This window comes from Bufo gargarizans, chromosome 9 (genome assembly GCF_014858855.1).
Source record: "Bufo gargarizans isolate SCDJY-AF-19 chromosome 9, ASM1485885v1, whole genome shotgun sequence".
Classification (NCBI taxonomy): Eukaryota; Metazoa; Chordata; class Amphibia; order Anura; family Bufonidae; genus Bufo; species Bufo gargarizans.
In genome coordinates this window covers 194,577,405-194,603,696 of record NC_058088.1, presented here as the reverse complement: position 1 = coordinate 194,603,696, position 26,292 = coordinate 194,577,405, and the positions used below count along the sequence as shown (strand labels likewise).

General features: G+C 49.3%; 1 protein-coding gene across 2 annotated transcripts in view; it reads left to right on the top strand.

Annotated features, from left to right (window-relative positions):
• Positions 1-26,292, top strand: part of LOC122919940 (tyrosine-protein kinase ABL1-like) — a 75,125-nt gene that overhangs the window by 40,969 nt on the left and 7,864 nt on the right. Inside the window, exons 1-6 of one of the 2 annotated variants that reach the window (XM_044269185.1) lie at positions 14,810-15,337; positions 19,370-19,543; positions 20,982-21,277; positions 22,328-22,600; positions 23,959-24,043; positions 26,069-26,246. In XM_044269185.1, the coding sequence (XP_044125120.1) occupies positions 15,055-15,337; positions 19,370-19,543; positions 20,982-21,277; positions 22,328-22,600; positions 23,959-24,043; positions 26,069-26,246 (1,289 nt within the window). In that variant the 5' untranslated portion in view covers positions 14,810-15,054. Of the gene's footprint in view, positions 1-14,809; positions 15,338-19,369; positions 19,544-20,981; positions 21,278-22,327; positions 22,601-23,958; positions 24,044-26,068; positions 26,247-26,292 lie in introns of those variants that run through there. The other variant, XM_044269186.1, reaches the window with a different exon arrangement.

Below are 26,292 nucleotides of genomic sequence, written 5' to 3'. Positions count from 1 at the left end.
TGCAGTCACTGTGTACATACATTACTTATCCTGTACTGATCCTGAGTTACATCCTGTATAATACTCCAGAGCTGCACTCACTATTCTGCTGGTGGAGTCACTGTGTACATACATTACTTATCCTGTACTGATCCTGAGTTACATCCTGTATTACACTCCAGAGCTGCACTCACTATTCTGCTGGTGCAGTCACTGTGTACATACATTACTGATCCTGTACTGATCCTGAGTTACATCCTGTATAATACTCCAGAGCTGCACTCACTATTCTGCTGGTGCAGTCACTGTGTACATACATTACTTATCCTGTACTGATCCTGAGTTACATCCTGTATTATACTGCAGAGCTGCACTCACTATTCTGCTGCTGCAGTCACTGTGTACATACATTACTTATCCTGTACTGATCCTCAGTTACATCCTGTATTATACTCCAGAGCTGCACTCACTATTCTGCTGGTGCAGTCACTGTGTACATTACTTATCCTGTACTGATCCTGAGTTACATCCTGTATTATACTCCAGAGCTGCGCTCACTATTCTGCTGGTGCAGTCACTGTGTACATACATTACTTATCCTGTACTGATCCTGAGTTACATCCTGTATTATACTCCAGAGCTGCACTCACTATTCTGCTGGTGCAGTCACTGTGTACATACATTACTTATCCTGTACTGATCCTGAGTTACATCCTGTATTATACTCCAGAGCTGCACTCACTATTCTGCCGGTGCAGTCACTGTGTGCATACATTACTTATCCTGTACTGATCCTGAGTTACATCCTGCATTATACTCCAGAGCTGCACTCACTATTCTGCTGGTGCAGTCACTGTGTACATACATTACTTATCCTGTACTGATCCTGAGTTACATCCTGTATTATACTCCAGAGCTGCACTCACTATTCTGCCGGTGCGGTCACTGTGTACATACATTACTTATCCTGTACTGATCCTGAGTTACATCCTGTATTATACTCCAGAGCTGCACTCACTATTCTGCTGGTGCAGTCACTGTGTACATACATTACTTATCCTGTACTGATCCTGAGTTACATCCTGTATTATACTCCAGAGCTGCACTCACTATTCTGCTGGTGCAGTCACTGTGTACATACATTACTTATCCTGTACTGATCCTGAGTTACATCCTGTATTATACTCCAGAGCTGCACTCACTATTCTGCCGGTGCAGTCACTGTGTACATACATTACTTATCCTGTACTGATCCTGAGTTACATCCTGTATTATACTCCAGAGCTGCACTCACTATTCTGCTGGTGCAGTCACTGTGTACATACATTACTTATCCTGTACTGATCCTGAGTTACATCCTGCATTATACTCCAGAGCTGCACTCACTATTCTGCTGGTGCAGTCACTGTGTACATACATTACTTATCCTGTACTGATCCTGAGTTACATCCTGTATTATACTCCAGAGCTGCACTCACTATTCTGCCGGTGCGGTCACTGTGTACATACATTACTTATCCTGCACTGATCCTGAGTTACATCCTGTATTATACTCCAGAGCTGCACTCACTATTCTGCTGGTGCAGTCACTGTGTACATACATTACTTATCCTGTACTGATCCTGAGTTACATCCTGTATTATACTCCAGAGCTGCACTCACTATTCTGCTGGTGCAGTCACTGTGTACATACATTACTTATCCTGTACTGATCCTCAGTTACATCCTGTATTATACTCCAGAGCTGCACTCACTATTCTGCTGGTGCAGTCACTGTGCACATACATTTCTGGCTGCGGTCGGTGTGATGACGGGGGGGTTATTACTGGGATTTGACCTCTGTGAGCCTTCATGTCGCTGATACAATGATGCGCTCATCCCGCTGTTGCCGCGCTGCTTCCAGGCCGCAGTAAATATGGCGTCTCCCTCATTACCGCCGGCTGCACGTTTATGATTTGCATTAATGGCGCTGCGAGCGCTCCTCTTAAATGAAGCTGAAGAATGGATTAGGAGCTCCGCCGGCTGCATCGTGTCCGGTATTAAATAAGAATGAGCAGCAGCCATTTCATTTATTATCCGCGATGTTCCCGGGATCGGCCGGGCTCCGCCACCACTTACAGTTTATGTGGCTAATTTTAGAGCCCCCCGGTGAGCGTTCAGGCGTCCATTAACGGAAACGCCGCGTATTTATGTTTTCTTGTACGAGAAATAGTAAATTAAAGTGACTAGAGAAGAGGCAATATAAAGAGGGCAGCCTCATCCTCTCCTTAAAGGGACACTCCGCCAAATCTGACACACTGTGTTATGACTGGTGCGGAGGATCTGCTCATCATCCTCTTCCCCCCTTATAGGACACTGTACCCATTTTACCAGGGCCAATTCTTTGACGCATTATATATCACAGGCTGATAGTCCAGAATATGCCGTCATCTGACATCTCCCCCTCCCCCCCCCCCTTTAATGCCAGATTAAAGGAACATTACTGAATTTATTTGCAAAGTAGTCGCCCACTAAATACCCCGAGACCAGACTGTATCGGAGCGGGGGGGGGGGGGGGGGGGGGGGGGGGTTTCTGGTGATACCCACCGATGTATGGTGTCATGGAGCAGAGGACAGACGGGTGGCGGCACTCCCATCATCCTGCACCAAGGAGCTCACAATCTGATCCTCTTACGTTGTATCACTCCCATCATCCTTCACCAAGGAGCTCACAATCTAATCCTCTGTTACATTGTATCGCTCCCATCACCCTGCACCAAGGAGCTCACAATCTGATCCTCTGTTACATTGTATCACTCCCATCACCCTGCACCAAGGAGCTCTCAATCTGATCATCTGTTACATTGTATCGCTCCCATCACCCTGCACCAAGGAGCTCACAATCTGATCATCTGTTACATTGTATCTCTCCCTGCACCAAGGAGCTTACAATCTGATCCTCTGTTACATTGTATCACTCCCATCACCCTGCACCAAGGAGCTCTCAATCTGATCATCTGTTACATTGTATCGCTCCCATCACCCTGCACCAAGGAGCTCACAATCTGATCATCTGTTACATTGTATCTCTCCCATCACCCTGCACCAAGGAGCTTACAATCTGATCCTCTGTTACATTGTATCACTCCCATCACCCTGCACCAAGGAGCTCTCAATCTGATCATCTGTTACATTGTATCGCTCCCATCACCCTGCACCAAGGAGCTCACAATCTGATCATCTGTTACATTGTATCACTCCCATCACCCTGCACCAAGGAGCTCACAAGCTGATCCTCTGTTACATTGTATCACTCCCATCACCCTGCACCAAGGAGCTCACAGTCTGATCATCTGTTACATTGTATCACTCCCATCATCCCTGCTCACAACCTTATCTTCGTATCACACCAAATATAGCATCTCCATCATCCCTATATCCAGAGATACAATCTAATCTTCACTCCCATCATCCCTGTCCTCAAGAGCTCACAATCTAATCTCTCTATTTCATCTCTAACGTTGTATAACTCCCATTATTCTTATCCCCAGTAGTTTATAATCTCATCTCCTTATCTCACACATTGTATCACTCCCATCATCCCTGTTGCCAGAAGCTCACAGTCTAATCTGTCTCACACGTTGTATCACTCCCATCATCCTTGTCACAGTGTAGAGGCAGACCTGGCCTCTTTAATAAAGCGGTGTAGGATGAGTCTTTTGGCGGCTGGCTGATATACAGCGGACGCTGCGCACATTAAGATCAGGAGGCGCGGCGGGAATTAGCGGAGACGTCGCCATCTTTTACTGTAGCCGCGTCTCAATTAGTCACCGACCGGGTCATAAAGAAGGATTGATGCAGCCGCGGCTCGCCACGGAGTCCTGGGATGTGTGGGAGGCAGCTGCGGTGCGTTGTGGGCCGGCCGAGGTACCTCCGCATTCTACTTCACCTGGATAAAGTCTCTGCTTGCTGTCAGTGAATGCCAACATTCATTGCTTGTATTAGTCCTGCCCACAAAGCTGCACGGATCTGCTGCTCCAGTCACATCTAGAGCTGCACTAATTTGGCGCACCTTTCCTTGCAGATTTTTAGGGATGAATCTGCCCTGAATTTCTGCAGCCGATATGCCCGGTGAGGACGTAATGGAGCCTGGGATGTGCGCCGCATCTCCCGCAACGCAGCAGAGGATGGACCTAGATGAATGTGAGGCTCCAGGAGGCCAGCGGCATTGTAACTGCAGCTCTGGCTGCGACTGGAGTAGAAGACCTCAGATAGTTATGTGCAGCATGTGTGGAGCATTGCCGGCCGCGGGGCAGACACATTGACCCCCCGCACCGCCGCGTTCTGAAGAGTCAATCATCTTCTCTCCAGTAATCCGCTTCCCAGGAGCCTTTGCACTCAGTGCAGATTTCTTATCCAGAGACGTGAAACAAATAGCGATAAAACCCCGATCCGGCGGAGGCTGCGGCCGGCATGGGCGATTACCCTGTGTAGTGCGACAGCCTGGTTATTAATGGCGCGTGACGCAGATAAACCCGCTCGCTGTGCCGAGCTCCGCTCTGCGCCCTTCTCCCTCAATTACTAGGCTCCTCGGCCCATTCCTTAGTGAGTACACGGAGACGCCGCGCTCGCGTTCGCCTCCATTACCGCTGCGGATGGAGACGGCGACACTGCATCCACCATTACATGTGCCAGGAAAAGCTGGGTGGCAAGAAGCATGAGTTGGCATCCAGCTTTCCCTTACACCTGAATGGCAGCCGTATATGTTGTCGCCCAGCTTTCCTAGACTCCTGAATGGCAGATGTGCCCACTTAACCAGGTACAGGAGCCGGGTGCTTCACCATATCATAGGTGCTCCAATGGCAGCCATGTTTATTGTCACCCAGCTTTCTGAGGCTCCTGATTGGCGGATGTGCCCACTTAACCAGGTACAGGAGCGGGGTGCTTCACCATATCATGGGTGCTCTAATGGCAGCCATGTTTGTCACCCAGCTTTCTGAGGCTCCTGATTTGGCAGATGTGCCCACTTAACCAGGTACAGGAGCGGGGTGCTTCACCATATCATGGGTGCTCCAATGGCAGCCATGTTTATTGTCACCCAGCTTTCTGAGGCTCCTGATTGGCAGATGTGCCCAGTTCTGCAGGGGTATAGGAGTGGAGTCCATCATGGAGCTCTAATGGCAGCCGTGTGTCTTCACCCAGCTTTCCCAGAAACACGTACGACTGATCTGCACTCATCTGGGTACATGGAACTACATCTGCCTGGCACACATCTTTCCTGGGGTTCTGAATGGACATTGCCTACTTATGGTGGACTGTAGGAGCGGACGGACGGGCAGATTTGATATTAGGGATATTGGGGAAAGCTGAGTGACACTGCAGGGGGAGCTCTGACGGGCTCTCGCCCAGCTTTCCCAGAGCCCTGACGGGCACACTTGCCTGGTTCTGCAGGGATTCGGTGGAGTGACACCCTTATCTTTATAAACCCGCAGTGAGATTTGCCCAGAGACGCGTCCGCAGATCGTTATCTACTGGAACTGTCGCTCATCCGGGAAATCTTTCGCCTTTGTCTTTACCGCTTTGCGTGGTTGTCGGGATCTGATCCTGCCATTGTCATTAGGTGCACATCGGATAATCTCGCCATTCAGCCGGCGAACCCCCCTTGTCTTCCTTCCAGTGCCAGCCATTACACGTGAGCACGGAAAGTGCGAATTACCTTGTTCCTGGCCGCGCTATTCACTGATTTACCGGTACTTCTGCACAGCTGGAGCGCTCTGGGTGCCTGCGGGTGTCCGCCAGACGCCATTCCATCCTCTCCTAGTATATCGCCTGTAATCCTTTAACTACTGGATATATAATGGGGTGCACACGGCGACACCCGATCATTGCATTGCATCACCGCTAAACCGGCGCCGCCGTGTGAAGAGAACGGGAGGCAGTATGTGACACAGGGCGGAGCGCGAGGGGTTAACGGTGTCAGACTGCAGGCTACATCTGCCGGGCCGGTCATGGAATGAGTTAGACATTCCAGAAGACCATCCGCATCCCCCTCCTCCCCCCCAAACATTCGGAGAGGGGTGACCTCATCGTCCTGCATCCCAAATACCAGAACGCTGCCTCATCCCAAGCCGGGCCGCAAGGTTCCCCTCGCCTGAACTGCGCAGGCACCCGAGCGGGGCGCCCGCCTGCAGCGGAGATTGAATTGCACCCGAGGGTTTTTAATTCGGTGCCACGTTCGCAGCCACAGGGGAGCGGCAGAGGCGCCACGCAAAATTTATAAATTTGATTGGGTTTTATCTCTGCAGTGACTTTTAAAGGGCAGCTCTCCTCGAAATGCGTGAACGCCTCCAGAATCTCTGGGTGATCGCCGAAAACCCGATGTGACGCGGGTGTGACAGGGAGGCCAAGACACAAAGACCCCCCCTCCAATATATATGAGCAGCATAGCAATATAGGCGCCGCTTATCCCATGGGGAACCAAAGGATTGAATGGGTTAAGCAAGTCCGGCAGTGCCCCCCATCAGGGGTAGCAACCTCCGCCACTCCCAGCATGCACACCTGCTTGGCTGTTCTTGAAACTACAAATAAAAGTGAATGCAGCATGCTGGGAGTTGTAGTTTAACAACTGTTGGAGTGCTGGAGGTTGCTGACCTGACATAGTTGGCTTGGGTCCGACTCCTGTTCTGACTTCTTCGGGGTTGGGGGGGTCCTGAGGGGCAGAGACCCCTCCCCATGACATCCATATTCCTAATAGAGAGCGTTGACGGGGTCTTCTTCATGAGACCTGGTGTCCCAATTCCTAATGCTTTGCAAAATCTGCTTGCTGTCAGTGAATGGGAGCTGAGAAAATCTGTGGCCCCTTCATTGTCAGGATCGGTGGGGGTCCCAGAGGTCAGACCCTTACCTGTCATAAAGTGGCAGCATACCCTAGGGCAGGCATGGCCAACCTGTGGCTCTCCAGCTGTTGTAAAACTACAACTCCCACCATGCCCTGCTGCAGGCTGATAGCTGTAGACTGTCCAGGCATGATGGGAGTTGTAGTTTTGCAACAGCTGGAGAGCCTCAGCTTGGCCATGCCTGCCCTAGAGAGTAGTATTCACAGCTGACGATTTGTTACAGTTGTGTCCAGTGTAGACAATCCTCACTGGACTCCAGACTGACACATTGTAACAAAGTAGGATGATCCAGCAGAGAGATGTTTTTCCCTCGCAGAGGACTGGATACAACTGTAACAAACCCTCAGATGTGAGCAGTATTGTACAAGGACGGGTGTTCAGCCACTGGGTGCAGACATGAATCTTTATGTTCACTGACATCAAGCGGAGATCTTACTCATTGGAAGATTTCAGAACTTTTAAATGATGCTTTTCCCCCGGCCTCATCTTTGCACGTTGGCGTTAACCCCTGATGGTGACGTCTCGCTCCTGGCTCCGCTCCAAGTGACGTTATCCTAGGAATTCAGATGAAAATTCTTGCGGAGTGGTAATAATTGGCAGCGGTGCGTTCAGGCCGCTGTAACGTACAGGACCCCCGCCCCTCTTATTGGTAGGAAAGAGAAGGGGGCTCTTCTGTGATTGCTTGCTGTGGATTTCAGGCAGAGCTGCAGGCGGGAGGCAGCCAGGGGGCGCTGTCACCGTCCATATACATTCACCCTCTCCTACTTATACGTGCCACCTTACAGGTTTCAGTCTTTACTGTAGCCTTGGAATTTTATTCCTGAGTCGGGGCTCATTCAGATGGCCGTATGCTGTCCACAAAAATGCGAATCAGTTTTTTTCCGGAATAGATGCTGTACCATTCATTTCTATGGGGCCCTTTTCTTCCATTGCACGGCTCAGCAAAAAAATGAAACGCGTCCTATACTTGTCAGTGAAAATCATGGCCCTATTGAAGTCTATGGATCAGCAAAAAACGGCATGCAATCCGTTTTTTTGCGGACATGCTGAACTGTCTGCAAAAAAACGGATCCGCATTTTTGCGGACAGCATACGGCCGTCTAAATGAGCCCTTGATAAGCTCAGCCTTCCAGATAGTGCTGCATTTCTAGGGGCTCCTGGTCCCATAAACAGAACCCATACCCCAATCCCCCGCCATGTCCTGAGCCGACTCCTTCCACCCCTCTCCCCGTCGTCTCCGGAAACCTCATCTATCACATAATTCACACTGAACCGCCATATGTCATGTCTTGGCCGCCACCGCCGCGTTGTGTGCGCTGTATTGGAACCAGGTGGACACGTCTCCCGCTGCTGTTATTCTACAGATCAGGTGTGTGGGGGAGGGGGGAATCGATCAGGACCGCGCTGGCACACAGTAACGGAGAATGAATGGGACGCTGGAGCCTTGGTGACCTTTCAAGTTGAGAAATTTCACGCCTATAACGGCCTCTCTCTCCGCGATTAGGTGACGGGCGCGTCTTAATCTGAATTTTTGCAGCACGTTCAATTACTCGGAGGCGGCGATAACCTTTTCTAAGCGTCTGTCAGTCACCTGCCCGATATCGGACTACTGTCGCCCGCCTCATTTTAGAACTGGGGCTTTATAGGAGGGTTCTCTTTTTTGTATAGTAATGCACTTAAATATAAAGCAACTCTGGCCATTGTCTTAATTATGTATACAGCTCCTTAACAGAGCGTCTCCGTAGTAACAGACTACCAGTGTGTAGTCAGATGGCGCAGCTGTGTGGTAGTAACCATGGAGACACATAGGAGTTACAGGCACAAAACGGACAGAGATTCGCAAGGTTGCTTTCCTTTTATATCGTGGAGTCCAGGGATGGCCAATCTGCGGCTCTCCAGCTGTTGCAAAACTACAACTCCCAGCATGCCCACACTGCCTACAGCAGGGCATGATGGGAGTTGTAGTTTTACAACAGCTGGAGAGCCGCAGGTTGGCCATTCCTGTCGTAGACACTTAAAAAAAAAAAAAAAAAAGTACAAAAAAAAAACCACGTGAATACGGCCGCCTAAACAGGTTATTCAATGGTATCACAGAAATTGCGCAGGACGTGGCAAACGTCACTGACTAGGGCACATGGCACAATAACTGCATCTCGCGGCCCCACATTTATTTTCCTTCTGCCTCCTTAATATTGAATTGGCACGTGTGAATAATATGGCGCACTTTTTGACCACACCCATTTTCGAACAATGTCCCAGAATGCAGATGACAATGGCGCCCGTGGTTTGTTCTGGTCATCTCCCCGCCGTTACTTTGGTTTATCTGGGGACGCTCTTTCATTTTCATCTCCTATCTCCCGTTTTTTTACAGCGTAATCATGGATTCTGCAGTTTTGCCATCGACCGGCGCGAGTGAAAATGAGGTTAAAAGTTTATATTGCTGTTACCATAAAACATCAGCTCTCGTAGCGGCTGCCGCTAATGGGGGGGAATCGATTCTCTAGTTGTTTATGGAAAATAAGGGCGTTAAACAGAGACGTGACGATCGGGTTCACCTGGTCCCACCAGCTCTCGGCAGTGACAGACGGGGGGCAGTACTACCTGTACCTACATAATGTACAGAGAGAGATGAGGAGGCAGTACTACCTGTACCTACATAATGTACAGAGAGAGATGAGGAGGCAGTACTATCTGTACCTACATCATTTACAGGAAGAGACAGGGAGGCAGTACTATCTGTACCTACATCATTTACAGGGAGAGACAGGGAGGCAGTACTATCTGTACCTACATCATTTATAGGGACAGACAGTGAGGCAGTACTATCTGTACCTACATCATTTACAGGGAGGCAGTACTATCTGTACCTACATCATTTACAGGGAGAGACAGGGAGGCAGTACTATCTGTACCTACATCATCTACAGGAGGAGACAGGGAGGCAGTACTATCTGTACCTACATCATTTACAGGGAGAGACAGGGAGGCAGTACTATCTGTACCTACATCATTTACAGGAAGAGACAGGGAGGCAGTATTATCTGTACCTACATCATTTACAGGGAGAGACAGGGAGGCAGTACTATCTGTACCTACATCATTTACAGGAAGAGACAGGGAGGCAGTATTATCTGTACCTACATCATTTACAGGGAGAGACAGGGAGGCAGTACTATCTGTACCTACATCATGTATATAAATAGACAGGGAGGCAGTACTATCTGTACCTACATCATTTACAGGAAGAGACAGGGAGGCAGTAGTACCTGTACCTACATAATGTACAGAGAGAGATGAGGAGGCAGTACTATCTGTACCTACATAATGTACAGAGAGAGATGAGGAGGCAGTACTATCTGTACCTACATCATTTACAGGAAGAGACAGGGAGGCAGTACTATCTGTACCTACATCATTTACAGGAAGAGACAGGGAGGCAGTATTATCTGTACCTACATCATTTACAGGGAGAGACAGGGAGGCAGTACTATCTGTACCTACATCATTTACAGGGAGAGACAGGGAGGCAGTACTATCTGTACCTACATCATGTATATAAATAGACAGGGAGGCAGTACTATCTGTACCTACATCATTTACAGGAAGAGACAGGGAGGCAGTACTACCTGTACCTACATAATGTACAGAGAGAGATGAGGAGGCAGTACTATCTGTACCTACATAATGTACAGAGAGAGATGAGGAGGCAGTACTATCTGTACCTACATCATTTACAGGAAGAGACAGGGAGGCAGTACTATCTGTACCTACATCATTTACAGGAAGAGACAGGGAGGCAGTACTATCTGTACCTACATCATTTACAGGAAGAGACAGGGAGGCAGTACTTCCTGTACCTACATCATTTACAGGAAGAGACAGGGAGGCCTCCCTATCTGTACCTACATCATTTACAGGAAGAGACAGGGAGGCCTCCCTATCTGTACCTACATCATTTACAGGAAGAGACAGGGAGGCCTCCCTATCTGTACCTACATCATTTACAGGAAGAGACAGGGAGGCAGTACTATCTGTACCTAAATCATGTATATAAATAGACAGGGAGGCAGTACTACCTGTACCTACATCATTTACAGGGAGAGACGGGGAGGCAGTACTACCTGTACCTACATCATTTATATAAATAGACCAGGAGGCAGTACTACCTGTATCTACATAATTTATATAAATAGACAGGGAGGCAGTACTATCTGTACCTACATCATTTACAGGGAGGCAGTACTGTCTGTACCTACATCATTTACAGGAAGAGACAGGGAGGCCTCCCTATCTGTACCTACATCATTTACAGGAAGAGACAGGGAGGCAGTACTATCTGTACCTACATCATTTACAGGGAGATACGGGGAGGCAGTACTATCTGTACCTACATCATGTATATAAATAGACAGGGAGGCAGTACTACCTGTACCTACATCATTTACAGGGAGAGACGGGGAGGCAGTACTATCTGTACCTACATCATTTATATAAATAGACAGGGAGGCAGTACTATCTGTACCTACATAATTTATAAAAATAGACAGGGAGGCAGTACTATCTGTACCTACATCATTTACAGGGAGGCAGTACTGTCTGTACCTACATCATCTACAGGGAGAGACAGGGAGGCAGTACTATTTGTACCTACATTATTTACAGAGAGAGACAGGGAGGCAGTGCTATTTGTACGTACATAATTGACAGGGAGGCAGTACTACCTGTTACTACATCATTTACAGGGAGTGACCGGGAGGCAGTACTATCTGTACCTACATTATTTGCAGGGAGAGACAGTACTATCTGTACTTACATCATTTATATAAATAAACAGGGAGGCAGTACTACATGTTACTACATCATTTACAGAGAGGCAGTACTATCTGCACCTACATCATTTACAGGGAGGCAGTACTATCTGTACCTACATCATTTACAGGGAGGCAGTACTATCTGTACCCACATCATCTACATGGATAGACAGGGAGGCAGTACTATCTGCACCTACATAATTTACAGGGAGGCAGTAATATGTACCTACATAATTTACAGGGAGGCAGTACTATCTGTATCTACATCATTTACAGGGAGGCAGTACTATCTGTACCCACATCATCTACATGGATAGACAGGGAGGCAGTACTATCTGTACCCACATCATCTACATGGATAGACAGGGAGGCAGTACTATCTGTATCTACATCATTTACAGGGAGGCAGTACTATCTGTACCCACATCATCTACATGGATAGACAGGGAGGCAGTACTATCTGTATCTACATCATTTACAGGGAGGCAGTACTATCTGTACCCACATCATCTACATGGACAGACAGGGAGGCAGTACTATCTGTACCCACATCATCTACATGGATAGACCAGGGAGGCAGTACTATCTGTACCCACATCATCTACATGGATAGACAGGGAGGCAGTACTATCTGCACCTACATCATTTACAGGGAGGCAGTACTATCTGTACCTACATCATTTACAGGAAGAGACAGGGATGCAGTACTACCTGTACCTACATCATTTACAGGGAGAGACAGGGAGGCAGTACTACTTGTACCTACATCATTTACAGGGAGAGACAGGGAGTCAGTACTACCTGTACCTACAGCATTTACAGGAGGAGACAGAGAGGCAGTACTATCTGTACCTACATCATTTACAGGAGGAGACAGGGAGGCAGTACTATCTGTACCTACATTATTTACAGAGAGAGACAGGGAGGCAGTACTATTTGTACGTACATAATTGACAGGAGGAGACGGGGAGGCAGTACTACCTGTTACTACATCATTTACAGGGAGTGACCGGGAGGCAGTACTATCTGTACCTACATAATTTACAGGAAGAGACAGGGAGGCAGTATTATCTGTACCTACATCATTTACAGGGAGAGACAGGGAGGCAGTACTATCTGTACCTACATCATTTACAGGAAGAGACAGGGAGGCAGTACTATCTGTACCTACATCATACACAGGGAGAGACAGGGAGGCAGTACTATCTGTACCTACATCATTTACAGGAGGAGACAGGGAGGCAGTACTATCTGTACCTACATTATTTACAGAGAGAGACAGGGAGGCAGTACTATTTGTACGTACATAATTGACAGGAGGAGACGGGGAGGCAGTACTATCTGTACCTACATCATTTACAGGAAGAGACAGGGAGGCAGTACTATCTGTACCTACATCATACACAGGGAGAGACAGGGAGGCAGTACTATCTGTACCTACATCATACACAGGGAGAGACAGGGAGGCAGTACTATCTGTACCTACATCATACACAGGGAGAGAGAGGGAGGCAGTTTAGGCTTTGTATGGCTCTTCCACCCGGAATTGCTCTTGATCTCACAGTTGATGGTTTGTTACAATGGATTACCGTAGGTAAATGTGGTCAGCCTGGAGTCTAGGGTGGGTGAGTGGGAACATTAGATTGTGAGCTCCTGGGGCTAGGGACTTATGTGAGTGATGACTAGAGATGAGTGAATTTTATATTTTGAAATTCGTTCACACTTCGTTTGGTGGTAACAGCAGAATTGCGTTATGGATTCCGTTACCACGGACCGTAACGCAATTCTATGAGGGAATGCCTTTAGAGGACTCCCCTGCATAATAGAAGTCTATGGGCTGCAAAACAGATCCGTCCCGTTTCCCTTATGCAGGGGAGGCCTTCCCTTATGCATTCCGTCATAGAATTGCGTTACGGTCCGTGGTAACGGAATCCATACCGCAATTCTGCTGTTACCACCAAACGAAGTGTGAACGAATTTCAAAATATGAAATTCGCTCATCTCTAGTGCTGACCATCTCGGCCCAGAGCAGCGGAATTGTTTGCAGCTATATAGACAACTGTAAGTACTACTACTAGGTGACCTACGTAACTGTTCAGAAACTACAACCCCCAACATCCCCTGGCAGAGGTTAGAGGTCACAGCTTTGATACATTGCGCTACCACTTATGGTTTCAGCCTCTGTATAAAAACTAGAATTTTCCCATTCACCTACAGCCAGCAGAGATCTTAAAGATTGTGACAAAGTGAACAGAAGTTGGGGGAGGGGATTCATTCGAGCTGGCATAGATTTGCGCTACATTTTATGGCATTTTATGGCATTCCTGCGAAGAATAAAAAGTGGTGAGCGCAGCACAGAATAATAATTAAAAAAAAGTTGCACGTTTTTGTGCAAAATTGACATGCGCCAAAATGTATGCTCCATATCCCCCCTATTTACATAAAACTGGACACTGGCCCCTTAAGACTGACAACAAGTACAAAGAATCCGATAAACGCTGCGACCCACAGAACGACTTCCAGAACCGATACCATGTTAAGGGCTCATGCACACAAACGTATTTTCTTTCCACTTCCGTTAAGTTTTTTTTGCGGAACCATTTACTTCAACGGGGCTGTAGAAAATACAGAAGTTACTCCGTGTGCATTCCGCTTCCATTTGTCCGTATTTCTGATCTTCAAAAAAGTAGTGCGTGTCCCGTTATTGTCCGCAAATCACGGTCCGAGGCCCCATTCAAGTCAATGGGTACTTAAAAAGTACGGAACGCACACGGAACACATCCGTATGTCATGCGTATTTTGCGGATCCGTCCAGCCCATATTGCTCATGTGTTTGGTGATTAATAAGTTACTGTTTCCGTTTCCAATCTGCAAAAAACGGATCAAATACGGAAACCATACGGATATGTTTTGTGCAGGAACGGAAGAGAGAAAAAAAACTCCGATACGGAACAACGGATCAGTGAAAAACGGACCGCAAAATACATCCGGTCGTGTGCATGAGCCCTACAGTGTGCAGGGGCCGCAATCCCAGCTTTGCTCTTGAAGTGCACAGTGCTGTAGAGAGGGTTAACGGCGCTGAGTGCAGGGGGGGCGTTCCCGGCGTCTGCCGTCACTGGAGGCAGCCCCAGGATGAAGGGGGCCCTTTGTTGGCAGTCTAACGTAAGCAGCGCTGCCTGCCTAATGGACTGAAGGAAGCCGCTCCAGCGCTCCCAGGAACTTCTCCCCAACAGTGCACAACTTCCTACCCCCCGGTATAGCAGATCCCACTGGGAAGGGGGCGATGGACCCTTAGTCCCCCCGCTGGAGCCCTCCGCCCCGTTTCCCCCTCCCCCCCTTTTTTCCAGGGATTCGGGGCCGCTCCTTTTCTGGCTCTGGAAGTTGGATCCATGAAGTTCAGAGATTTCTCAGAGTTTTCGAGTTGTTCTACGTTCGGAGCGCGGGACGAAGGCGTCCTGCCCCAGGGAGACTCCTGTCCGACCTGCCCCTGTCCCGCGCCGCACTTTTTCGCATGTTGGAGGGACGGAAAATCCTCATCGAAGGCCCCCGGAGGAAAAAAAAGAGCCAGCAAGTCCTGCGTCCAGCACCTCAAAATGCTGGAGATCTGCCTGAAGCTGGTGGGGTGCAAATCCAAGAAGGGACTCTCATCATCCTCCAGCTGCTATCTGGAAGGTGAGATAAGTGGGGGATGGGGGGAGGCCCAGCCAAAAGGCTTCCTAGTTGTGGCCCCCTTTTCCTAGGCCTCAGCGCAGATTAGAAGGCGGCTGCTCCCCCCCCCCCCCCCTTTCATCCGCAGGCAAAACAATGAGACATGATGGAGTTACTTATATTTTTAAAGGGCCGGTAACTCTGAAAGTTTAAAACTTTTATAATAGCTCTGGCGCGTAATAAGAGTAGCGGCTGAGATCAGTTACATGTGGACGGCTGAAGTGCAAGTAGTAGTTGTCATAGGGGCAGGAAGGTTAGAGAACGACAGAATGCGGTTTTTATGGCCTTATTTGCAGGGATTTAAAGGAACTCTAACCTTGCGCGGGTTTTCTGTGAAGGTGAATACCATCCGAAGTGACAGAACGCATAGACCCCCCCCCCCCCCCAATATGATCACTACTCTGTCACCTTCCAGAGCAGTGGTGACACTACAACTCCCATCATGCCCAGAGCCGAGTTGCAGTGTTGCCACATGTTGCAGAACTCTGCTCCACATAGTTAGGGGTCACAGATGATCCCTGCGCTGGGCGTCCTCTGCCTCCGCGCTCACTCCTGTGACTTCCTAGTGCGGCGTCCTCCGCTGACCTCACCTTACATGGTAAAGTCTCGTTTGACGCCATCTCCCGAGAACACGGGTCCAAAAGCGCTCGGCTCTCCAGAACTTTCTATCGCGTTTTAACTCTTCGGTGAATCAGGCGCCGGAGACTCCTCCGGGCGCAGTTATTTCACGTGATAGCGGCACAATGTAAACACGTAAGGTAACATGACGAGATAACAGCAAGGAAATCGCCAACATCTCATAAACAAGGGCGAGCGCAGCTATTGTGTCACTGTCAGATACGCGTCTGCCCCTTTAAGAGCACTTAAACAGTCCTTAACATGCTTATCTGATTCTGGGAAAGCTGGGAGACACCCAATATGGCCGCCCTCGCACCTAATAACGGTGGTCACCCAGCTTTTCTGGCACCCTGACATGTTCTGATTTGTCCCCCCCCCCCCCCCCCCCCCGCCTGTTCCTAGGGACAGACTTGCTGATCAGGACTGAGAAAGTTGTCTGACAACCTCTGTGGGATGCATTGGTTGTCACCCAGCTTTCCCAGAATAGGAAATAACCAAGAAATGGCTGTGATGTTGCTACTCACCTATTCAGAGGCTGTCACCCAGCTTTCCCACAGTCCTGATTGCCAATAGGGTGCAACTAGACAGAACCGTGGGAAAGCTGGGTGACATGCTGGAGTGATGGTGGCCTTATCGGGTGCCATCCAGCTTTCCCAGCAGCTGATGTTCTCTGCAAGCGTCACAGCACCTGAGGAAGTAGTCACCCAGCTTTCCTAGAGCCCTGCATGCTGCAGCTGCCTCTGTAAATGCATTTGTCTTCCAGGGGTCTAGGAAAGCTGGGTGACGACCCCTGCTGGGTTCCCTTTAAGAGAAGAATCGCTTTTCAGTTGAACTTTCCGCAGTTTCGTTTCCGCCTGCGTTTTCCCGTTTCCGCAGGAGAATGCCGACGTGACATCACTTTGCGATTGCAGAGCGCAGTTCCCGCCCGGAGCGCTCGTGTCGCCTCGCCGCAGCATAAAGTCGCCTTCAGTGAGTGCATCCTGGTCCGTGTAGTTCACAGGTGCACGGTGCTGTATAAAAAGGGCTTGTAAAGTTCTGAGACTTTCTAATATTCTTTGTGTTTCCAATTACTCACCCATTTTCAGTATCTCTGCTTGCTGTCAGTGAATACATACACATTCTTGCCCATTCTTACAGAGTCCTCTCCCGATTTACTGCTTTTCCCAGTGGATCGGTCTGGACCACTATGTGGCTGTACAGCTGTAGAAAAACTGCAGGCATGTTGAGAGTTGTAGTTTCACAGCGGCTGCGGTGACCAGAATCATACATTGTTTGTTACAATGTATCAGTCTGGAGTGAGGATTGTTTAGACCAGATCCAATTGTAACAACCCTTCATTGCCTTAGGAGCTGGGTGACAACCGCTGGTCAGAGTGCGGGACGTGACCCGCTCATCGCCTGCCACCTCCATTATCACACGCAATCTGCACAAGGTGCCATTCATTGCCTGCCCCTCCCCCGGGCACCAGAGGGACAGCTCGCTGCCTGGCATCGTGTCATATACTTGGCGTCTTTATAAGTGGATTTCCTTTCTTCCTGTTGAATCAGCCCTGAGTATGTGATCTCCCCCAGTCACATCCTGCCCTGTGATCCCAGCCGCCCCTCCCCCTCCACGTCTTCTCCGGTATCTGTGAAGGTTCTCCTTTATCCAGGTCATGGTCTATCTGTAAAGAATAAATCAAGGCAACTGGACGTCCTGTAGATTTCTTGAAAACGTTCTTCCAACGAGCTTTCTCAATTCTGAGTGCCAAGCTTGAATAGAGGGGGGGGGGGGGGGGGTTAGACATCTGTTGTCTGCCACATACAATGCTGTCTTGACACCTTTTTCTGGGAGGTCATTATCACCTACTGACTCCAATTAGGATAATGGAATCAACACCTTTGACCCCATGCTGGGTATAATGACCTCTGACCCCCATGCTGGGTATAATGACCTCTGACCCCCATGCTGGGTATAATGACCTTTGACCCCATGCTGGGTATAATGACCTCTGACCCCCATGCTGGGTATAATTACCAGATGTTGATTCAGTTACATATTTATTCCCAGAGAATTCTTGTACAGTCACTCAGAATTGAGAAAGCTCGTTGGAAGAACGAGTGAAACGTTTTCAAGAAATCTACAGGACGTCCAGTTGCCTTGATTTCTCTGGTATAGTAGAAAGCTGGCATGGCGTGGTACACAGATGTGTGAGCTGCAGAGCGTCCGACAGGGCGCCACCACACTGCCAGGACACCAGAATCCCTGTTTAGAAGACTATGGGCACTTGGCTCCTGGGTCAGGGTCATACTGTGGGCACTTGGCTCCTGGGTCAGGGTCATACTGTGGGCACTTGGCTCCTGGGTCAGGGTCATACTGTGGGCACTTGGCTCCTGGGTCAGGGTCATACTGTGGACACTTGGCTCCTGGGTCAGGGTCATACTGTGGACACTTGGCTCCTGGGTCAGGGTCATACTGTGGACACTTGGCTCCTGGGTTGGGTTATACTGTGGGTTCTTGGCTCCTGGATCAGGGTCATACTGTGGGCACTTGGCTCCTGGGTCAGGGTCATACTGTGGGCACTTGGCTCCTAGGTCAGGGTCATACTGTGGGCACTTGGCTCCTGGGTCAGGGTCATACTGTGGGCTCCTGGGTCAGGGTCATACTGTGGGCACTTGGCTCCTGGGTCAGGGTCATACTGTGGGCACTTGGCTCCTGGGTCAGGGTCATACTGTGGGCACTTGGCTCCTGGGTCAGGGTCATACTGTGGGCACTTGGCTCCTGGGTCAGGGTCATACTGTGGGCACTTGGCTCCTGGGTCAGGGTCATACTGTGGGCACTTGGCTCCTGGGTCAGGGTCATACTGTGGGCACTTGGCTCCTGGGTCAGGGTCATACTGTGGGCACTTGGCTCCTGGGTCAGGGTCATACTGTGGGCACTTGGCTCCTGGGTCAGGGTCATACTGTGGGCACTTGGCTCCTGGGTCAGGGTCATACTGTGGGCACTTGGCTCCTGGGTCAGGGTCATACTGTGGGCACTTGGCTCCTGGGTCAGGGTCATACTGTGGGCACTTGGTTCTTAGAGTATTTAAACTGAATACTGTACTGATGTTGTAAAAGGTGACAGACTGAGCGTTGCACAGTAGAAGGTGAGGAGTCTCCTGATATACTCTGTGCTGCTGTGACACTTCCCAACCTCCTCATTGATGAGGATCTCTTTTGTCCTTCACCTGCTGCAGAGCCTGGTACCTCCATTCTATGAGGAGACAGTAGTAAAGTAGTTATAACACCCATCAGACCCCGCATTGCCGCAGCTTTATATCCTCGTCTCTGCGCAACCTGTGTTCTTCTCACTGGATGTGGTTTGTGGCCCCTTCCTAATGTCTTTCTCTTCCTCCAGAAGCCTTACAGCGACCCATCGTTTCTGATTTTGAACCTCAAGGTCTGAGTGAAGCTGCTCGCTGGAACTCCAAGGAGAACCTCCTGTCCGGACCCAGTGAGAATGACCCCAACCTGTTTGTTGCTCTCTATGATTTTGTGGCCAGCGGAGATAATACCCTGAGCATCACTAAAGGTAAGTCGAGGACTACTCCCCTCATCCTGCATGCATTCAATTCTTATGTTCTGTCAGGGAAACTCAAGGGGTTAAAGGCAAATGCCACCTCTGATCATTATTTTACTAGCCTCTTATGCGACACATCCAGAGCTGCGCTCACGGTTCTTCTGGTTTGTACTTAATTCTGACTGTGTGTCTCCTGCTGGTTCTGTGTCTGTGATATCATTGTGGTGTCCTCTGGGAGGAATTACTGCTTCTGCACCTCCTGCTGCCGCCGCCTCTGGTTCTTCTTCTTCTACTGATGTTCTTGCTTCTTTTGCTGCCTCTGCTTCATCTGCTTTTGCATCTGCTGCTTCTTGGGCTTTTGCTTCTGTTGCTGCCTCTGCTTCTTCTTCTGCTGTCTCTGCTTTTTCTTCTGTTGCTTCTTCTTCTGCTGCTGCCTCTTCAGTTGCTCCCTCTGTTGCTGTCTCTGCTGCTTCTTCAGTTGCTGCCTCCGCTGCTGCTTCTTCAGTTGCTTCCACTGCTGCTGCTTCTTCAGTTGCTGCCTCTGCTGCTGCTTCTTCAGTTGCTGCCTCTGCTGCTGCTTCTTCAGTTGCTGCCTCTGCTGCTGCTTCTTCAGTTGCTGCCTCCGCTGCTGCTTCTTCAGTTGCTTCCACTGCTGCTGCTTCTTCAGTTGCTTCCACTGCTGCTGCTTCTTCAGTTGCTGCCTCTGCTGCTGCTTCTTCAGTTGCTGCCTCTGCTGCTGCTTCTTTAGTTGCTGCCTCTGCTGCTGCTTCTTCAGTTGCTGCCTCTGCTGCTGCTTCTTCAGTTGCTGCCTCCGCTGCTGCTTCTTCAGTTGCTGCCTCTGCTGCTGCTTCTTCAGTTGCTGCCTCTGCTGCTGCTTCTTCAGTTGCTGCCTCTGCTGCTGCTTCTTCAGTTGCTGCCTCTGCTGCTGCTTCTTCAGTTGCTGCCTCTGCTGCTGCTTCTTCAGTTGCTGCCTCTGCTGCTGCTTCTTCAGTTGCTGCCTCTGCTGCTGCTTCTTCAGTTGCTGCCTCTGCTGCTGCTTCTTCAGTTGCTGCCTCTGCTGCTGCTTCTTCAGTTGCTGCCTCTGCTGCTGCTTCTTTAGTTGCTGCCTCTGCTGCTGCTTCTTTAGTTGCTGCCTCTGCTGCTGCTTCTTCAGTTGCTGCCTCCGCTGCTGCTTCTTCAGTTGCTGCCTCTGCTTCTTCTGTTGCAGAAAGAATTACACTTTCAGAGTGCCTTGTATTATTCCTGCTATTACTGACTGATTTCATGTAGCTTTGGGTGTGACTAGAGCATAACAGAACAAGGTAATGAAGCCATGTATTAGGTGATGGTTTATGTGGCTGTAGACTGTGACCTGATCACGGTGAGGACTCCACGGAGATCTTTGGTCACTCCCATGTGGAAAGACGGCGTTGTTGTGACTTGGGCCTCCATCTTGATTCCTGTGTAATAGGTGAGAAGCTCCGAGTTCTCGGCTACAATCACAACGGAGAGTGGTGCGAGGCTCGGACCAAGAATGGCCAGGGCTGGGTGCCCAGTAACTACATCACCCCGGTCAACAGTCCTGAGAAGCACTCGTGGTACCACGGGCCGGTGTCCCGCAACGCGGCTGAATACCTCCTGAGCAGCGGCATCAATGGCAGCTTCCTGGTCCGAGAGAGCGAGAGCAGCCCGGGGCAGAGGTCCATATCCCTACGATACGAGGGCAGGGTGTACCACTACCGTATCAATACAGCGTCTGACGGCAAGGTAAGTGGGTCACCGGCGCCCCCTTTACATATCCTGCCTATAGAGCACCCGCTACGGGAATAACGTGACGTCCGCTCCATTTGTCGCTGTGAGAAGCCATTGTGCACCAGGCAGGCATTATACAATTGGAGGAACAGGCCGGGGAGGGGGGAGGACATGCCTGGGACGCCATCCATACTTCTTACTCATTGTCAGATCTCCAGCCACACGCCCGGGGTTGTGTGCAGACGTCTGCCGCTCTGGGGAGCCATGTTCTAGCTCCCCGGGACAGTGCGTTCCCCAGGACCTGGCAGTGACCTAATGATGGGATCATATTCTCCAGCTGCAGGGCACATGGGGGCTTCCCTAAAGCTCAGCCCCTGGCACTGCCGCTGTGAAATATGTACAGTATGTGGGCATTTGGCTCTGGGCTGTTGCGCTTGGCAGGGACTAGAGGAAAACCAATGGAATTGGGTTAATCCTTACGGATTTATAAAGCCAGTGGCTGCCATCCGCTGCGTTCTGAATGAGGGGAGCGACCAGCGGTCACAGCGCCCGCGCCAAGCCTCCCTCCCCCGTATCTAATTACCGCGGCCAATACAGCTAAGCAGTCTGCGGTAAATAAACAAATGAGGGTCCGACGTCACAGCCTGGGGACTGCAGGAAGGAGGCAGCGAAACGGGAAACGCTGGTCCCTGAGGAGGGGGGGTGACAACAGTGAACTCATCAGAATGGTCACGTGGTGTCTGCAATGAACTTCATTCTCTACTGTTACTTTCTTGAGTCTGCCACTCCAGCCACATCAAAAGCTGCATTCAAAATTCACTTTTTTCCTATTATCTCTGCCTGAACCTCTGTATCACTGCTGCCCCCTGCTGGTTCGGCACACCCTGCTTTGGTGCATTTGCTGAACTGTACTGCATCACCCCATCTGTCAGCGCAGGCCTGGCATGTTCTAGATGGGAACCAGTGGAAGTTTTTAATGCAGCTTTGGATGTGACTGGAGAATGAGAAGTTTATTATTAATATTTTTTAATTGACTTTGTAAATCCTTCCGTTTTCTGTCTCCAGCTCTATGTGTCCTCAGACAGCCGCTTTAATACACTGGCCGAGCTAGTGCACCACCACTCAACAGTATCCGATGGACTGATCACCACGCTACACTACCCAGCGCCAAAGCGCAACAAGCCCACCATCTATGGGGTGTCCCCCAACTATGACAAATGGGAGATCGAGAGGACGGACATCACCATGAAGCACAAACTGGGCGGCGGTCAGTACGGGGAGGTCTACGAGGGCGTCTGGAAGAAGTATAATCTGACCGTGGCAGTGAAGACGCTGAAGGTAAGTCACGTGACCAGGACTATGGCTGTAAATGGGCCGATGTAGTGCAGTATTCATACCTACCTCTGCTCTGTCTAGATCAGGTTCCTAAAATTCATCCAGATCCCTAGACCACACCCCTAAATTCACACAGGCCCAAATCAGACCTGACTCCAGACCAGACCCCTAAACTCATTTAGACTCTTTCAGACCAGACTCTCAGCACCCAGACCCCCAGGGGCCATCCGGCTGTATGAGCATGGCTAAGTCAGTAAAGGTTTCAATTAACCGACAGCAAGCAGAGATCTTAAAAAATGTATTTGATGTAGGGGTGGGCGGTATAGGCGATATAAATTTGTGCCACGATATGGATTTTGTGCAGATCGCCTATATCGCCGGACTGCGATATGACCATGGAGCGGCAGCTCCGATCGGTTACCATGGCAGCCAGGAGTCCCGGCTGCCATGATATGTCAATGAGCAGCATTATACTCACGGGCGCCGTGGCCGCCGGGCGCTCCTTCTTCTCCTATGTCTTTGCGGCGCATTTCTAATGCTATAAGCATTAGCAATGCGCCGCACAGACAGAAGAAGGAGCGCCCGGCGGCCACGGCGCCCGTGAGTATAATGCTGCTCATTGACATATCATGGCAGCCAGGACTTCAGTAGCATCCTGGCTGCCATTGTAACCAATTGGAGCCCCAGCATTACACTGCTTGGACTCCGATCGGAACTGCTGCTGCCACCAATGATGTGGGGGGGAGGGTTCCCTGCCATCAATGATCAATACTGGGGCGGGAGGGGGGCGCACTGCCCACTGCTACCAATGATAGGGGGGGGGGACCCTGTGGCCACTGCCACCAATGATCAATACTGGGGAGGGAGGTGGGGTGGGTTTGAGTTACCAGAGGGGGCTTATAAGAGGGAGAGGCTGGAGGGGCGGATCAGAGGCTGGGGGGCTGATCAGAGGCTGGGGGGCACATGAGAGGCTGGGGGGCACATGAGAGGCTGGCTGCCATGGTCAGCTCGCTGCTGTTGTGTGCACAAAGCACATGGCAGCAGGGAGAGTGTAAAGTCCTATTCACCCTGATAGAGCTCTATTAGGGTGAATATGTGAATATGACAACGGTTCTAGGCCTTAAGGAGGCTAATAGTTATTAAATAAAAAGTAAAAAAAAAAAAAAAAAGTTTAACCCCCCCCCCCCTCCAAATATAGAAAACAATATATCGCGATATATATCACACATGCTTAAAATTATATCGCAATATAGATTTTAGGCCATATCGCCCACCCCTGATTTGATGCACACAGAGCCACATCTCTCACCATGATGAGCGGCCCCAGGTTTCTCATCTCATTTCTCCCGATTCGCTTCTAGGAAGACACCATGGAGGTCGAGGAGTTCTTGAAAGAAGCTGCTGTGATGAAGGAGGTGAAGCATCCCAACCTGGTGCAGCTGCTGGGTACGTGACCGATCCGGAATATAACCACCCTGATGTTCACTGCCCGGATTTATTCTGTATTATACTCCAGAGCTACAATCATAATTCTGGAGTCTTCAGGGATAAACTCTACCAGCATTGCCCAGAGCATGCTCTGATGATTCACATTCTGATATAGGAAAATCGAACTGCCCCCTGTATTGTACCTGCTCAGCTGACGTGTTAGCTAGGTGTCTGTCCACAAGCTTTCTGACTGTTTCCAATCACAACCAGCAGAATAGTGAGTGCAGCCCTGGAGTATAATACAGGATATAACTCAGGATCAGTACAGGATAAGTAATGTATGTACACAGTGACTGCACCAGCAGAATAGTGAGTGCAGCCCTGGAGTATAATACAGGATGTAACTCAGGATCAGTACAGGATAAGTAATGTATGTACACAGCGACTGCACCAGCAGAATAGTGAGTGCAGCTCTGGAGTATAATACAGGATGTAACTCAGGATCAGTACAGGATAAGTAATGTATGTACAAAGTGACTGCACCAGCAGAACAGTGAGTGCAGCTCTGGAGTATAATACAGGATGTAACTCAGGATCAGTACAGGATAAGTAATGTATGTACACAGTGACTGCACCAGCAGAATAGTGAGTGCAGCTCTGGAGGATAATACAGGATGTAACTCAGGATCAGTACAGGAGAAGTAATGTATGTACACAGTGACTGCACCAGCAGAATAGTGAGTGCAGCTCTGGAGGATAATACAGGATGTAACTCAGGATCAGTACAGGAGAAGTAATGTATGTACAAAGTGACTGCACAAGCAGAATAGTGAGTGCAGCTCTGGGGTATAATACAGGATGTAACTCAGGATCAGTACAGGATAAGTAATGTATGTACAAAGTGACTGCACCAGCAGAACAGTGAGTGCAGCTCTGGAGTATAATACAGGATGTAACTCAGGATCAGTAATGTATGTACACAGTGACTGCACCAGCAGAACAGTGAGTGCAGCTCTGGAGTATAATACAGGATGTAACTCAGGATCAGTACAGGATAAGTAATGTATGTACAAAGTGACTGCACCAGCAGAACAGTGAGTGCAGCTCTGGAGTATAATACAGGATGTAACTCAGGATCAGTACAGGATAAGTAATGTATGTACACAGTGACTGCAGCAGCAGAATAGTGAGTGCAGCTCTGGAGTATAATACAGGATGTAACTCAGGACCAGTACAGGATAAGTAATGCATGTACACAGTGACTGCACCAGCAGAATAGTGAGTGCAGCTCTGGAGTATAATACAGGATGTAACTCAGGATCAGTACAGGATCAGTAATGTATGTACACAGTGACTGCACCAGCAGAATAGTGAGTGCAGCTCTGGAGTATAATACAGGATGTAACTCAGGATCAGTACAGGATAAGTAATGTATGTACATAGTGACTGCACCAGCAGAATAGTGAGTGCAGCTCTGGAGTATGATACAGGATGTAACTCAGGATCAGTACAGGATAAGTAATGTATGTACACAGTGACTGCACCAGCAGAATAGTGAGTGCAGCTCTGGAGTATAATACAGGATGTTACTCAGGATCAGTACAGGATCAGTAATGTATGTACACAGTGACTGCACCAGCAGAATAGTGAGTGCAGCTCTGGAGTATAATACAGGATGTAACTCAGGATCAGTACAGGATAAGTAATGTATGTACATAGTGACTGCACCAGCAGAATAGTGAGTGCAGCTCTGGAGTATGATACAGGATGTAACTCAGGATCAGTACAGGATAAGTAATGTATGTACACAGTGACTGCACCAGCAGAATAGTGAGTGCAGCTCTGGAGTATAATACAGGATGTTACTCAGGATCAGTACAGGATAAGTAATGTATGTACACAGTGACTACACCAGCAGAATAGTGAGTGCAGCTCTGGGGTATAATACAGGATGTAACTCAGGATCACAGTGTTAACAATCTTTATCTCAAAATCAGCATATGTATCCCCCACAAAACGCTTTGCTTTGTGTTTCTTACTTAGGGGTGTGTACGCGGGAGCCCCCGTTCTACATCATCACTGAGTTTATGACGTACGGGAACCTGTTGGACTATCTGCGAGAGTGCAACCGGGAAGAGGTGACGGCCGTGGTACTTCTTCACATGGCAACTCAGATCTCGTCAGCCATGGAGTACCTGGAGAAGAAGAACTTCATTCACAGGTCTGTACCCGCTCTGCAGCTTCATTCTGCGTCCGCCTGACGTTAA